Below are 15,497 nucleotides of genomic sequence, written 5' to 3'. Positions count from 1 at the left end.
TTCAGAATGGAGAGGTCTGATCTTCTTGCAGTCCATGGGACTCTCAAGAGTCTCCTCCAGCACCATAATTCAAAAGCATCCATTCTTCGGCGATCAGCCTTCTTTATGGTCCAGCTCTCACTTCCATACATCACTACTGGGAAAACCATAGCTTTAACTATATGGACCTTTGTTGGCAAGGTGATGTCTCTGTTGTAGTGTTATATTTATTATAATTATTGCTATGTTTTAAAAGAGATGGTATATAGCAGGCATCCCCAAACCCGGCCCTCCAGCTGTTTTGGGACTACAATCCCCATCATCCCTGACCACTGGTCCCGTTAGCTAGGGATGATGGGAGTTATAGTCCCAATACAGCTAGAGGGCTGAGTTTGGGGATGCCTGGTATACAGCTTTTAACTCCATCAATGCTGAATTGTATTTTAATGATTGGGTTTTCTATGTTTTTAGTGGTTCTTATTTTTATGTGTCAGCTGCCTTGAGTCCTGTCAGGGGAAAGGTGGGTTATAAGTATAAGAACATCATCAACAACAACAACAAAATAGCCGAAATAACCATTCTGTCCCCTGTGGTTGTTTTTCTGTCCCTGCAGGATGAAGGTCCGCTGCCTCCTGCTGGTAGCTCTTTGGCTCTGCGCCCTTGACCTTGGCAGCCCCTCTGGTGAGTGACCCCATCCCACTTTGGCCTTGGGCAGGAAGCTACAGGTGGAGCTTCCCTGGAAAATGCAAAATAAGTATCTGGCAGGCATGTCCAACCAGTCATTCACGATCTGCCGGTCGATTGCATGGCGTCCGTGGCTGATCCTGGTTGATCGCAGGGTCCTTTTTCTTGCTTCAATTTTTTTTATTGGTTTTCACAACATTATAAACAAACACACACATATGACAAACAAACATAAATCATAGCCTTATTGAAAATTACACTTATTGACATTGTTAAGTGACTTCCTCGCTCCCCCCTTGGTTGAATTTCATTGCATATACTTTTAACAGTTTTCCAAATCACCGTTCTTATAAAATGTAACTTAAACATTAACATCCTTAGATCTTCACATTATGAAATTAAGCATATTAATTCATCACTTAACATAAATAAAATCCTAAGCCAATGAAGTATCTGCAAGCTGTTTTCAGTTAATTTAACTTAACATATTTAACTAAATAATCATTAAATTGAATCCACTCTTCCTGATACTCCTCCTCCTTCTGGTCACGGACTCTTAGATATCAACCAGGATCGCGGGATACTGGTTGATATCTACCCCCCCCCCCAAAAAAAAAAAAATGCTCAACAACTTTGCCTCCCCCAACTTTATCTCCCCAGCTTTGACAATGAGTAGATCACAGCCAGTATTTTTATACTGTAAGTAGATGGCAGTCTCTTGGGAATCAGACATGCCTGGCATCTGGGATCCCGAGAGCTGCTCCTCTGAGCATGGACAGAGGCAAAGGACCCAGGCTGTCCCACAGTGATGCAGAGAAGAACCCCCCCTCCTGTTGCCAAAGGCCAGGAGGGCGCTGAGTGTGCAAACGTGAAGCCCAGGACGGAAGCCGAGTGCCTAACTGAGAGATGCAGCCCCCTCAATTCGCGCAAGGCGAAGTTGCCCCCCCCCCTCTTTTGCAAAGCGGGGCGGTGGTTCGGGGCTCTGTCGCCCAAGGGCTCCCTTGAGGGAAGCAGATGAGCCCAGAGCAGAGTGAGATGAACATGTTGGCATGCAATTAGCCAGAGCCGCTGACAGGCCCATTTGTCACAGTCAGGAGGAATCAACTGGGGATTCCCAGGTCCTGAGTGATTCTGGCTTCCTACTGATGGGTCTCTGGGAGTCCAAGAGAAATGGACTTATTCTCTCTCAATGATACTCTTTGCTCTCCTCATGGCCTGATAATCTTTGGAAGAGGTTTGCTGCAGCTTGGATTAGGGATGGCAGGTCCTGTCAATCTTAGGTCTCTTCATTTCTCAAGTTTCCGGTCCTAAATTCATTCATTCTCCACATTTCGCAACAATTTGCAATTGGGGAGGGGGAAAACACATTGGCATTTTAGTGTGAATTTTTCTTTGTTAAACATATATTTGCATGTGGTCTTGACTAATGTATTTGTAAGCAATTTCTGTATGTATGTTATTTCTATGATTATCTTCATTTCTGTGCACACTTTCCCTGCAAAATATGCATTATTAAAATGCTGTTTAGGAAACTGCATTGCAAAATTCAGATAAGTGCAAAATTCTAAGGATAGAATCATAAAACTGTAGAGTTAGAAGGGACAACCAATGGTCATCCAGTTCAGTGCCCTGCAATGCAAGTTTCAGGTAGGTAGCCGTGTTGGTCTGACACAGTCAAAATAAATAAATAAAAAATAAAAAATTGTCCAGTAGCACCTTAGAGACCAACTAAGTTTGTTCTGGGTATAAGCTTTCATGTGCGTGAAGAAATGTGCATGCACACAAAAGCTTATACCCAGAAGAAACTTGTTGTTGTTGTTTAGTCATTTAGTCGTGTCCGACTCTTCGTGACCCCATGGACCAGAGCACGCCAGGCACCTCTGTCCTCCACTACCTCCCGCAGTTTGGTCAAACTCATGCTGGTAACCTCGAAAACACTATCCAACCATCTCGTCCTCTGTCGCCCCCTTCTCCTTGTGCCCTCCATCTTTCCCAGCATTGCATTGGGAGCATTGCATTGCATAGTTAAAGCTCTGGTTTTCCCAGTAGTGATGTATGGAAGTGAGAGCTGGACCATAAAGAAGGCCGATCGCCGAAGAACGGATGCTTTTAAATTTTGGTGCTGGAGGAGACTCTTGAGCGTCCCATGGACTGCAAGAAGATCAAACGTATCCATTCTTAAGGAAATCAGCCCTGAGTGCTCACTGGAAGGACAGATCCTGAAGCTGAGGCTCCAAGACTTTGGCCACCTCATGAGAAGAGAAGACTCCCTGGAAAAGACCCTGATGTTGGGAAAGATGGAGGGCACAAGGAGAAGGGGACGACAGAGGACGAGATGGTGGGGCAGCGTTCTTGAAGCTAACAGCATGAATTTGACCAAACTGCGGGAGGCAGTGGAAGACAGGAGTGCCTGGCATGCTCTGGTCCAGGGGGTCACGAAGAGGCGGACACGACTAAGCGACTAAACAACAAAATGTGAACAATTCCTTTCTTTTATATGTCCTGAATCTTCCAACCTTCAGCTGCATTGGACACCCACGAGTTCTGGTGTTATGAGAGAGGGAGGTAAACTTCTCAATAGCCATGCCATGTATAATTTTATAAACTTCTATTACATTGCCTCTGTCCCAACTTTTCTCTTTGAGAAAACTCCCAAATGCTGCAACTTTTCTTCATATGTAGGGGAGTGACTCTGTCCTCCTAGATCAATTTGGTTGCCTTTTTCAGAACTTTTTCCAACTCTGCAATATCCTTTTGGACGTGGGGCAACCATAATTGTACCCATCTGCGTTTCCACATCGAGAGATTCTGAAGAGTGTCATAAAGCTTGCATAACGCGTGGAGTCCTTGCACACTTTGAGCAATGTTAAACTTTCAGGATGGCGAAAGTGTACGAAGTGAATGAATTTTCCTTCCTGCTCCTTCACGGTTTCCTGAGTGGGGAGTGGATGGGTGCTTTGATCTTTCCTGCTATACAATGAGCTCCATCTGCCTTGCGTATGATTCATCCTTGCATTAGAAATCGGAAACGATTGCAGAGAAGAATGCAAGAAGCTGCCTAGGATGATGTCAGTCCTGGTATTATGTCAGTCACCCAGTGACTGGCAGCTGCAACTCTTCAGCATGGTCTCGGGCAGAGGGGTGCCTCTCCCCTCCCTTGCTCCCTTTTGTTGTTTAGTCGTGTCCGACTCTTCGTGACCCCCTGGACCAGAGCATGCCAGGCACTCCTGTCTTCCACTGCCTCCCGCAGTTTGGTCAAACTCATGTTGGTCTCTTCGTGAACACTGTCCCACCATCTCGTCCTCTGTCGTCCCCTTCTCCTGGTGCCCTCCATCTTTCCCAACATCAGGGTCTTTTCCAGGGAGTCTTCTCTTCTCAGGAGGTGGCCAAAGTCTTGGAGCCTCAGCTTCAGGATCTGTCCTTCCAGTGAGCACTCAGGGCTGATTTCCTTCAGAATGGATAGGTTTGATCTTCTTGCAGTCCATGGGACTCTCAAGAGTCTCCTCCAGCACCAGAATTCAAAAGCATCAATTCTTCAGCGATCAGCCTTCTTTATGGTCCAGCTCTCACTTCCATACATCACTACTGGGAAAACTATGGCTTTAACTGTACGGACCTTTGTTGGCAAGGTGATGTCTACTGCCCTTATTAATGTGAAATCTGCCCAAGGTGGCGGTTACTGTTAGCCAACTTGGACGTGCAAAAGTTCTGGGGAAGGTGGGACGGCTTAAGATGCATCTGTCAGAATCAGTCATCTCTTTGAGGGCTGCGCGTCACCTCGGCTTCATACATTGCTGAGTCATGGAGCCCATTTCCTTCCTTCCTTCCTTCCTTCCTTCCTTCCTTCCTTCCTTCCTTCCTTCCTCCCTGGGCAGGCGGCCACAATGGTTAAACACCCGCTCTGTGTTAACGGAAAACGCAGCCAGATTTCTCCTTGGCGCTGGGCCAAGGCCAGCTCCAAGCCAACGGGTGCTTTTCTGCCTCTTTGCTCGACATTAAAGAGGCTGCGAGAAGCGGACTTCTCACATCTGCAAGACTCCTTTCTTTTTAAATTGAGAGCGCAGGGATTCTTGTGAGGCCGAGCTCTAGGAATTTGGGGAAAGTATAGCTTTAATGTATGTTTTTTTGGGTTGGCGGGTTTTGTGTATAAGTGTTGTGATACTATACAAAATGCTATGTTCTTCTTCTTCTTCTTTGGCGATCCCTGGTAGCCGAGTAAGATTGTCTTCCATAAACACGGTTTTAACAATGAGTCCGTAAGTGACTGTGGAGGCCAATTCTGGATCCACACATCCTTCCACAGTGGGGACATTGGTTTCTGGGTGGGAGTTGATCACGGTGTGGATTTGCCAAGCGCGCCTTCCTCCTAGCAGTTTCTCCCTTGCATCCTGAGTAGAACATAACACACGACTGCACGCCTGCAGGTGCGCAGGTCGCTTTCCGCTGCTGCCGCGCATGCACATGATGTCATTTTGAGCGTCTGCACATGTGCAAGTGGCGAAATCCAGAAGTAACGCGCTCTGTTACTTCCGGGTCACCACGGAGCGCAACTGGGAAATACTTAACATGAAGCTACTTTAACCCAAGGTATGACTGTATTGTTATTATCATATCTCCTCTCAGTCTTGCACGCGCAGATGCGGGTTGTGTTTGCTTCAGGATGCAAACGGGGCTCTGGAACAGATCCCATTCACATCCAGAGGTACCACTGTACATAGTTGACTAGATTAAAATATACCTAATTGCTATAGACTTCCCTTTGCTATATATAAATGCAACGCAATTAGAAATATTATATTAATTTTTTTTATAAATCCCCCTAGACCCCCCCACTCCACTTCACCCATGTGTGATCTCAATATATATTTTTTAACTTCTTCCATCTTGTTTTTGTAGTTTAATAATTATTCAGTTGATTCCTTTATTATTTCCTTGCTTACCCCTGCACGTTTTACACATTATCTATTCATATTCCAGTTCTGGAACCTTATTTTTCTTCATGTATTCCTTCACTCCATCCCACTCTTTAATTATTCTCTGATTTGAATGGCCTCTAACGATTGCCGTCAAAAAAATGTATTCCTTTACGAAACAGCAGCGGCCAGAATATTGATCACAAAGAATTGGAAGGGGGAGAAAATACCATCATTATTAGAATGGCAAAGCAAGCGCTGTGAGTTTGTGGAAATGGCAAAGTTGATTGTCCGAAACATTTTCATTGGATCATAAAAGTTGGAGGGGACCACGAGGGTCATCTAGTCCAACCCCCTTCAGCGCAGGAATCTTTTGCCCGATGTGGGGCTTGAACCCCTGACTCTGAGGTTAAGAGTCTCATGCTCTACTGACCGAACTATCCCTCTTTGTGCATTTTGTTCTTAGAAATAAATAAAATTCTGATGCAAAAATTGCTGTTGGCTGACCGTATCTCTTTTTGTGACTTGAGTATTCAAGGGTTGAACTACCAAGGGCCCATCTCATCTAGATTTGAATGAAAATAGAAAAGTGTAGGATTATACAGTCATACCTCGGGTTGAAGTAGCTTCAGGATGAATATTTTCAGGTTGCGCTCCGTAGCGACCTGGAAGTAACTGATGTGTTACTTCCGGATTTCAGCACTCGCGCATGCGCAGACGCTCAAAATGATGTCACGCACATGCGCGGAAGCGGCGAATCGTGACCCGCGCAGTTGCTGGTTGTGTTCTACTCAGGATGCAAACGGGGCTGCGGAACGGATCCCATTTGCATCCAGAGGTACCACTGTACATGGTGTGACAAAAGCAGGCAGAAAAATGTGTCTCTCTCTCCCCCCCCCCCCTTTCTTATAACTGTAGAATTTGTGGGCATCCGCAATGAAACACCCAACGGTTGGGAGATTCAGGACAGAGTCAAGAACTGCACGGACTTTATTTTCCATAATGGGCATGATTCTATGCTTCTCTGAATCCTGCTTCAGTTCTCCCATTTGGTAACAAGATTAGACCCTGCGCTATTCTGAACTGGGAGCTCCGTGACTGGCATTGTGCCCCAGATCCATACCTCTGCTAGATAAGACTTATTAACATGTAAATTGAGAGTCCCGGGAGGGAGAGACAAGCCAGACGAATGCATAAATATGCTCCCCGAGTGTGACAGACAACATTCGGCCACGGTAAATTAGACGTGGAATTAAATCTACAGCCAGCGACTGCCGCCGGACGTTTTGCCGGATCTCAGAACGATTCCTGCTGTTCCACAGTGTCCAAATTCACGATCTGACTTTATGTTGATTTCTGGGAGATGTTTGGACAAAGTCCTTCACCCAAAGGCTCTTGCGTATGAATATAGCAATCTGGGGATGCTAGATTATTTTGCAGATTGGAAAATCGGTTTAGCAGTGCAAATCTGAGGATGGGGCAATTATAAGAATGGAGGGAAATAAGAATTGGGTTCTAAGCAGCATTTCTGCCCAGGAAAATGTGCAGAATCTTTTTTGACCTGCGTCTTTTTCGATCATTTTGTTTCCTCCCCCCGGACATACGGCCGTTTTATACCCCTCAGCAAGCAGCCGAATCTCTGTACCACTTGGCTTAAACCATTTTGATTTTGTAATGGGTAAGGTGTTTCAGCTAACAGTCGAATGCTGTTTGAGCCCTCTGCCTCAATGTGGTTCCTGTACTTACATAGTCGATAAATTAAATGCATTTTTATAAAATTATTTTGTTTAATAAAATTTGCACACTGATGGATCGCTTAAGAAAAAAACTGTCAAAGCGCCTTACAGTAAGCAAAAACAATAAGATCAAGGGAGAAAAATACAACAGTATTTTAAATACTTTCCTGTAGGACTAATTGCAGTCATTAACAGTCGTCAACAGGTTGACCATACCCACTGAGTCAATCACCCATCTCCTAAAACCCCACCCCACTCTCCCACTATATAGAAGGGTCTGGTGACTTCTGTTTCAGTGTATCTGAAGAAGTGTGCATGCACACAAAAGCTTATACCCAAAACATACTTAGTTGGCCTCTAAGGTGCTACTGGACAATTTTTAAATTTTATTTATTTCGACTGCGTCAGACCAACACGACTCCTGCAATTTATTTCAACAGTATTTTAAAACATCCTGAAATTATCATACAAAAACTGATTAGCATTAGTTGGTTGAGTGTGAGAATTTTAATCTCAAGGTCATGGGTTTGAGCCCCTCGTTGGGCAAACGATTCTTGTGTTTCAGGGGGTTGGACTAGATGACCCTCATGCTCCCTTTCAACTCTAAAATTCAATGATTCTATACTTCAGCTTTGTAAGCATGTAAGGGGTGAGAAAGAACCCTGCACCCAGTCATCTTCATGGAAGGGTCCTGAAAGTTGCATAATAAAAAATTATATACCATATTTTTTGCTCTATAAGATGCACCAGACCACAAGACGCACCTAATTTTTGGAGGAGGAAAACAAGAAAAAAAATATTCTGAATCTCAGAAGCCAGAACAGCAAGAGGGATCGCTGCGCAGTGAAAGCAGCAATCCCTCTTGCTGTTCTGGCTTCTGGGATAGCTGCACAGCCTGCATTCGCTCCATAAGACGCACACACATTTCCCCTTACTTTTTAGGAGGGAAAAAGTGAGTCTTATAGAGCAAAAAATACGGTATATATATTTTTTAAAGTTTTTATTGTTAAAAAAATTCAGCATTAATACACACATATTACACACCACCCCTCATCCCACCTTTGTGTTAGACTTCCAATCCACTCAATTGCAATTTCTTTCCACTTCTATTACTTTCTTTCACACACCTTTAACCTAATTTCGTGCTTCTTTTTCTATTATACATTGTTATCCATCTTATTTAGTATTTCAGTATTTAAAACGGAACTTGTTTATTTTAATAGGAGTTCTGATTTTTCAATATGGTTTTGCAAGTATCCTTTTAAAAAATTATATTTTTATCCCAGCAATTTGGCAAGCAGCGTTCTTTCTCCAGTTACCTTCACAACAACCCTGTCAGGCAGGTTAAGCTGAGTGCCAGTGACTGCAAATTTCTCTCCCTGTCCCCCCTAGAGCGCTGCGACGACTGGGGCGTGGACACCATGAAGCACAAGCCGGTCTACAACGGAGAGCCGGCCAAAATCAAGTGTCCTCTCTTCGAAGCCTTCCTGAAGTACAACTACAGCACCGCCCACTCTGCGGGCCTCACCCTGATCTGGTACTGGATTGGGCGAGGCCAGGACATCGAGGAGCCCATCAATTTCCGCCTCCCGGACAACCACATCAGCAAGGAGAAGGACACCCTTTGGTTCCGCCCCGCTCTGCTCAACGACACCGGGAACTACACCTGCATGCTCAGGTAAGGAAGCCGATGGAGAGGGGGCCATGCTTGTAGGGCGGGGTTTTAAGGTTGGAAGGATGAAGGTGTTTGGGTCATCCAATAATCTTTCTTGCCGTTTTCTACGATTGTTTGGAAATGGTCACAGCCGCTTTGTGTTCTGCTTGAGAGGAAATTGTTTAGCCGTTTAGTCGTGTCCGCCTCTTTGTGACCCCCTGGACCAGAGCACGCCAGGCACTCCTGTCTTCCACTGCCTCCCGCAGTTTGATCAAACTCATGTCAGTAGCTTCGAGAACACTGTCCCACCATCTCATCCTCTGTCGTCCCCTTCTCCTTGTGCCCTCCATCTTTCCCAGCATCAGGGTCTTTTCCAGGGAGTCTTCTCTTCTCATGAGGTGGCCAAAGTATTGGAGCCTCCGCTTCAGGATCTGTCCTTCCAGTGAGCACACAGGGCTGATTTCCTTCAGAATGGAGAGGTTGGATCTTCTTGCAGTCCATGGGACTCTCAAGAGTCTCCTCCAGCACCAGAATTCAAAAGCACCAGTTCTTTGGCAATCAGCCTTCTTGATGGTCCAGCTCTCACTTCCATGCATCACTACTGGGAAAACCATAGCTTGAACGATACGGACCTTTGTTGACAAGGTGATATCTCTGCTTTTTAAGATGCTGTCTAGGTTTTTCATTGCTTTTCTCCCAAGAAGCAGGTGTCTTTTAATTTCGTGGCTGCTGTCACCATCTGCAGTGATCACGGAGCCCAAGAAAGTAGAATCCCTCACTGCCTCCATTTTTCCCCCTTCTGTTTGCCAGGAGGTGATGGGAGAAGATGTGAGGAATAGTGGCAGATATAAATATGAAGAAGCAAACATTGGTTTGTTTAGCTTGCAGATTACTTTGTATTTCAAGGAATCTCTACACTGTTTACATATCTCCTCTGGACACGTTCCAGTTTGTCAGTGTCCTTCTTGAACTGTGGTGCCCAGAACTGGACACAGTACTCCAGGTGAGGTCTGACCAGAGCAGAATACAGTGGCACTATTACTTCCCTTGATCTAGATGCTATACTCCTATTGATGCAGCCCAGAATTGCATTGGCTTTTTTAGCTGCCGCGTCACACTGTTGGCTCATGTCAAGTTTGTGGTCAACCAAGACTCCTAGATTCTTTTCACATGTACTGCTCTCAAGCCAGGTGTCCCCCATCTTGTATTTGTGCCTCTCATTTTTTTTGCCCAAGTGCAATACTTTACATTTCTCCCTGTGAAAGTTCATCTTGTTTGTTTTGGCCCAGTTCTCTAATCTGTCAAGGTCGTTTTGAAGTGTGATCCTGTCCTCTGGGGTGTCAGCCACTCCTCCCAGTTTGGTGTCATCTGCAAATTTGATCAGGATGCCCTTGAGTCCATCATCCAAGTCGTTGATAAAGATGTTGAATAAGACCGGGCCCAAGACAGAACCCTGTGGCACCCCACTAGTCACTCTTCTCCAGGATGAAGAGGAACCATTGATGAGCACCCTTTGGGTTCCATATATATATACTGTACGTGATAAAAGTACAAATTCCACATTCAGTACAGCTGCTGCTGCAAATAATCATAACTATACATTTTTAGCAACTTAATTGCAGTGATAAATCTCTGGGAAAAAATGCACATAAAATAAGCGAAAGCAAATTGGATGCAGGAGAAAAGTACGTCAAGGTAGAATGCCAGGATAAAATATAATTATAATATAGGTCTAAAAAGAAAATTGCCACCAGAAAGAAAGCTCTCATGAGTCAAATTGGGAATTCAGGAATTATTCTTTCAACCACCTTCTCTCTTTGCACCACCCCACCCCACGGGTTGGACCAAATGATCCTTTGGGTCCTTTCCAATGCTACACTTTTTAAAAATTCTATCTCATCACTGCATCCTCTCAGTTCTCACTTCAATAAAACACTAAAATGTTCAAAAGCCGACAGTCACATGCAAGAAAGATATTCGGGTGTCCGGTGAGTGCTTTTGTATTTTGAGTGTGAACCTTTCTTCTTTTAACCTTGTGGTCGGAACCTTGAAATCTCTCTTTTTTTTCCCTTTCCATGCAGAAACACCACCTACTGCAGCAAAGTGGCTTTCCCGCTGGAAGTCGTTGACAAAGACCCCGGTTCCTGCGTCAGCCAGGCCATCAGGCCGGAAGAAGTCCTCATGTACCTGGACTACACGAACAAGAACCTCACCTGCCCAGATGTGGAAGGGTTTTATCCAGCCGGGACCAAGCCAAAGGTCTGGTGGTATATGGTAAGCTCTGAAGCCCGGGGCTGGAGGCTTCATTTTGCAGAGGGTTTTGATTGTATGCATTTGCAAGTTTATGAAGCTCTGGACAAGCGTATTGGCAAGGCAGCTGCAGCAATGGCTCGCTTCTGCAAAAGGGTCTGGGAGAATGTGACGCTATTATCCAATACCAAGATGAAGGTCTACCAGGCCTGCATGTTGAGCACGCTGATTTATGGAAGTGAGTCATGGGCAACTCACAGCTTCCAGGAGTGACGCCTCAATGCCTTCCACATGGACTGTGTCACGAGGATTTTGGGAATCCGATGGCAGGGCAGGATTCCAAACAAATATTCCCATCATGTTTGCACTTCTGTCTCAGTGACGTCTAGGTAAGGTAAAGGTGAAGGACCTCTGGATGGTTAAGTCCAGTCAAAGGCGACTATGGGGTTGTGGCGCTCATCTCACTTTCAGGCCAAGGGAGCCGGCGTTTGTCCACAGACAGCTTTCCTGGTTATGTGGCCAGCAGGACTAAACCGCTTCTGGCGCAACAGGACACCGTGACGGAAACCAGAGTGCACGGAAACGTCGTCTACCTTCCCGCCATAGCGGTACCTATTTATCTACTCGCACTGGTGTGCTTTTGAACTGCTGGGTTGGCAGGAGCTGGGACAGAGCAGCGGGAGCTCACCCCGTTGCGGGGATTCAAACCGCCGACCTTCTGATCGGCAAGCCCAAAAGGCTCAGTGGTTTAGACCACAGCACCACCTGTGTCCCTCCCTACAGAGCGACGTCTTGCTGACTTGGTCACGTCCACAGAATGGGAGTTGGCAAGATCCTCAAGGACCAAGTCCTCTATGGGGAGGTGGCTCCCGGCACCAGAACCATTGGCGGACGAAACATGCCCACAAACATGACCTGAAGGTTGGAAGCATCAACCTGCCAGGTGGGAATTCTCTGGCAGACAATCACAGTCATGGAGACAGACAGTCGGGTTGTTCCTCTGCAGCAGTGACCAGAGGAGGAATGTCTATTGGGAGGAGCACAGAGAGAAGAAACGTCATCTGCATCAGCATAACTGCACGTCTTCTGCCCCAGCTGCAACAAAACATGTCTCTCCTATATCGGTCTCTACAGCCACAGCAGACGCTGCAATTTTCCAGTGGTTTGACTTCACTCCTTCATTGCCTCTCGAGACAGATGCCAACTCACAATCACAGGCAATTGAAGCAGTGCTCAAGTTATTTGTGATGTTGCTGGGCTGTTCACAGTACTTCTAAAAGCCATGTTTCGGTTTCATCAGTGGTTCCCAAACCATTTTGGGCCACTGCCCCCTTGGTTACATAAACTCATTCCCAAAGCCCCTGACCCTGTAAGAATCATATAATTCTTATAGTGCTGGCAGGGACCACAAGAGTCATCTAGTTCAACTCCCTGCAAGGCAGGAATCCTTTAGCCCAGTGTGAGACTCGAATCCACAACCGTGAGATTGAGTCTCATGCTCTATGGATTGAGCATTTTTCAGAATAGTGGTTTTCACGACCCACTAAGGAAGATAATATCCCAACAAAACTCAAAGCAGTAACAATTAATTGCACATTTGTTCAAAATCCAATTAAAACTATTTCCTCTAATTGAGTGAACAAAATTGAGGGACTTGATCCTGTGATCCCAGGCATTTACTCATAATCGGATATCGTGTGACAACTCGGAATCCTACATACAAACATGTCTGACCCAAGGAAATTGCTTTGAAAGTGATAAGAGCAGCAAAACTTCAAATGCAAAGCGAGGAATGTGTTTCGCTCCAGGCTCTTGCTTGGTCAGTTGCAAGTAAGCCATTCATGCCCTTGGAAGGGGCCGCTTTGTCCCCCAGCGGTTCTGCGAGGCCAGAAGCAGGTGGTGTGCTTTTCTCCCCCTGCTACTTCCAGAGACCCCCCCCACACACACTTTGTATCCTATTTTAGGGGCTCTCTAACGACCTTTGTGGATCACGAAATACGTTCCAGGTTTTGCAATCCACTCTGGAGTTTGGGAGGGGTTCCAAACTTCATGCAATTCTGCAGTTCCCTTATCTATTCCAAAACGGCCCTTGTCTATAGCTCATTGAGTAGCAGAAGTGGATTAAAGCATGAAAAAAAGAGCAGAAAAAAATATTCTTAAATGAGGATCAGGTGCAGTAGTCACTTGTGTTTCAGCATTCTGCAGGTGGAATTTTGTTAGATGCAGTTTTGAATCCCGGCGAATTGAGAGCTTTGCTCATCCTTTGCTCTGTGGGTCAGCTTCTGAGGGGAGGGCATTCTCCCCACCCCCCACCCCACCACCTCCCTGAGACCAAATACTCTTCACACTCAGATGCCCTCTCTGTGGAAATGCAATTCACGGCTCCAGCAGCGGAGCTGGAAGACTCCTGTCCCTTTGATCAATGCCCCTTTTCTTCTGGGCTAAGAAGAATCGCCTTTATTTGGCTGCAGGAGCTAGTCCATTAAAATTCAGATCCCGACCGTCAATTAGCAAAATGAAACCGAACCCTCTCTGGAAATATTTTTTTTGCAGATGGTAGATTGCTCGTCCCCGCTAATAAGACTTCGTCAGAAATGGTATATTGCCACTGTCTCCCCTTGCCATGTGGAGGTGGACGTGATCTGGAAAGGGGCCACAGAGGAATAATTGCTGCAAAATTGTGGATTGCCAACCTTCTGTGATCGGGAAGATGCTTCACCTGAGCTATTCCCTTCCTCCCTTCTTGACTCCCTTCAAAGGAACCATAAAAAGAGGTATGGCACACGAAGGAAGTGGCTTAGCTCAGCTGCCAAACTCAGAAGCCTCAGATTTTTACCGCACAGCAACTCTGTTTCCGCCTCCCTGCCATCGTGCCATTTGAGAATATGTTGGGCACCTTGACAATTGACACTTTCTCTTCTCTAGTCCCTTAACGCTAGAACTCCTGGACATGCAATGAACCTCAGAAGACTCAGAGAAGATGAAAGAAAACCCTTCACAGAGTGTGCAGTTAAACTGTGGAACTCCATCCTGCAGGAACGCAGTGTTGACGACCAACAAAAATGGCTTTGAAAGAGGATTTGACAAATTTGTGGATGAGTCTAACCTTATTGAAGCCTACTGGCCCTTATGAATTTGCTCTGCCTCCACAGTTCTTCACAGTTCTGTGAATTTTGCAATGTAGTGCTCCAACCAGAAATATATTTTAAAATGTTTTTGTTGGGGGGGGGGGAGGGTGTGTATGCAAAATTATATGGAATGCATGTATGCCAAAATGCATTATAGGTAAAGGGTAAAGGGACCCCTGACCATTAGGTCCAGTTGTGGCCGACTGGGGTTGCGGCGCTCATCTCGCTTTATTGGCCAAGGGAGCTGGCGTACAGCTTCCGGGTCATGTGGCCAGCATGACTAAGCCACTTCTGGTGAACCAGAGCAGCGCACAGAAACGCCGTTTACCTTCCCACCAGAGTGGTACCTATTTATCTACTTGCACTTTGATGTGCTTTCGAACTGCCAGGTTGGCAGGAGCAAGGACCGAGCAACGGGAGCTCACCCTGTCGTGGGGATTCGAACTGCCGACCTTCTGATCGGCAAGTCCTAGGCTCTGTGGTTTAACCCACAGTGCCACCCGCATCCCTCAAAAATGCATTATACTACTTGCCACCCCTCCCCCCCCCCATGCTCAGAGCAATGTCCACTAAAATGCTCCAAACTTTAGTGAGGTCTTTTATTTTTTTCTAATTGCAAAAAAAATTGCAGCGTGAAGATGTGAGGAACAAAATCTAAGACTGGAAGAAGAGGGATGAAAATAGATTCCTGTCCATCCCTATGTGCAGTGAAAAACCCACATGTGTGATCGTCACATCTGGCGATTCCCATCTGGAGTTGCAGATTAATTTTAGCGTGTGCCTTTTCCTGCTCTTGCTCGTTTCAAAAGGCGGAGAGAAATTCTCAGGAAATCACAATTACAGAGTATGCAAAGAACATAACAAGCATGAGAACGTAAGGAGAGTCCTGCTGGATCAGGCCCATGGCCCATCTAGTCCCAATCTTGCTGTGTCTGAATTGTGGGTTGTTGTTTAGTCGTTTAGTCGTGTCTGCCTCTTTGTGACCCCCTGGACCAGAGCACGCCAGGCCCTCCTGTCTTCCACTGCCTCCCGCACTTTGGTCAAACATCTGGTTGGGTAACATCAGGAAAGGATGCTGAACTAGATGGACCATTGGCCTGATCCGTCACACTCTTCCTATATTCTTAGTTTTCGCAGTTTTGGTGGCAAAATG

The 15,497-nt window shown here is 45.9% G+C and overlaps 1 protein-coding gene across 4 annotated transcripts in view; it reads left to right on the top strand.

Moving 5' to 3' along the window:
* The window catches only part of IL1RAP (interleukin 1 receptor accessory protein), a 91,974-nt gene that overhangs the window by 32,351 nt on the left and 44,126 nt on the right, over nucleotides 1-15,497 (top strand). For 3 of the 4 annotated variants that reach the window (XM_028731822.2, XM_028731824.2, XM_028731828.2), the window contains exons 3-5: nucleotides 593-660; nucleotides 8,705-8,990; nucleotides 11,048-11,240. In XM_028731822.2, the coding sequence (XP_028587655.2) occupies nucleotides 594-660; nucleotides 8,705-8,990; nucleotides 11,048-11,240 (546 nt within the window). In that variant the 5' untranslated portion in view covers nucleotide 593. The remainder of the gene's footprint in view (nucleotides 1-592; nucleotides 661-8,704; nucleotides 8,991-11,047; nucleotides 11,241-15,497) is intronic. The other variant, XM_028731827.2, reaches the window with a different exon arrangement.

Source organism: Podarcis muralis, chromosome 6 (genome assembly GCF_964188315.1).
Source record: "Podarcis muralis chromosome 6, rPodMur119.hap1.1, whole genome shotgun sequence".
Taxonomy (NCBI): Eukaryota; Metazoa; Chordata; class Lepidosauria; order Squamata; family Lacertidae; genus Podarcis; species Podarcis muralis.
The sequence above is the reverse complement of the archived record's forward strand: the minus strand, read 5'-3'. Positions and strand labels throughout refer to the sequence as shown.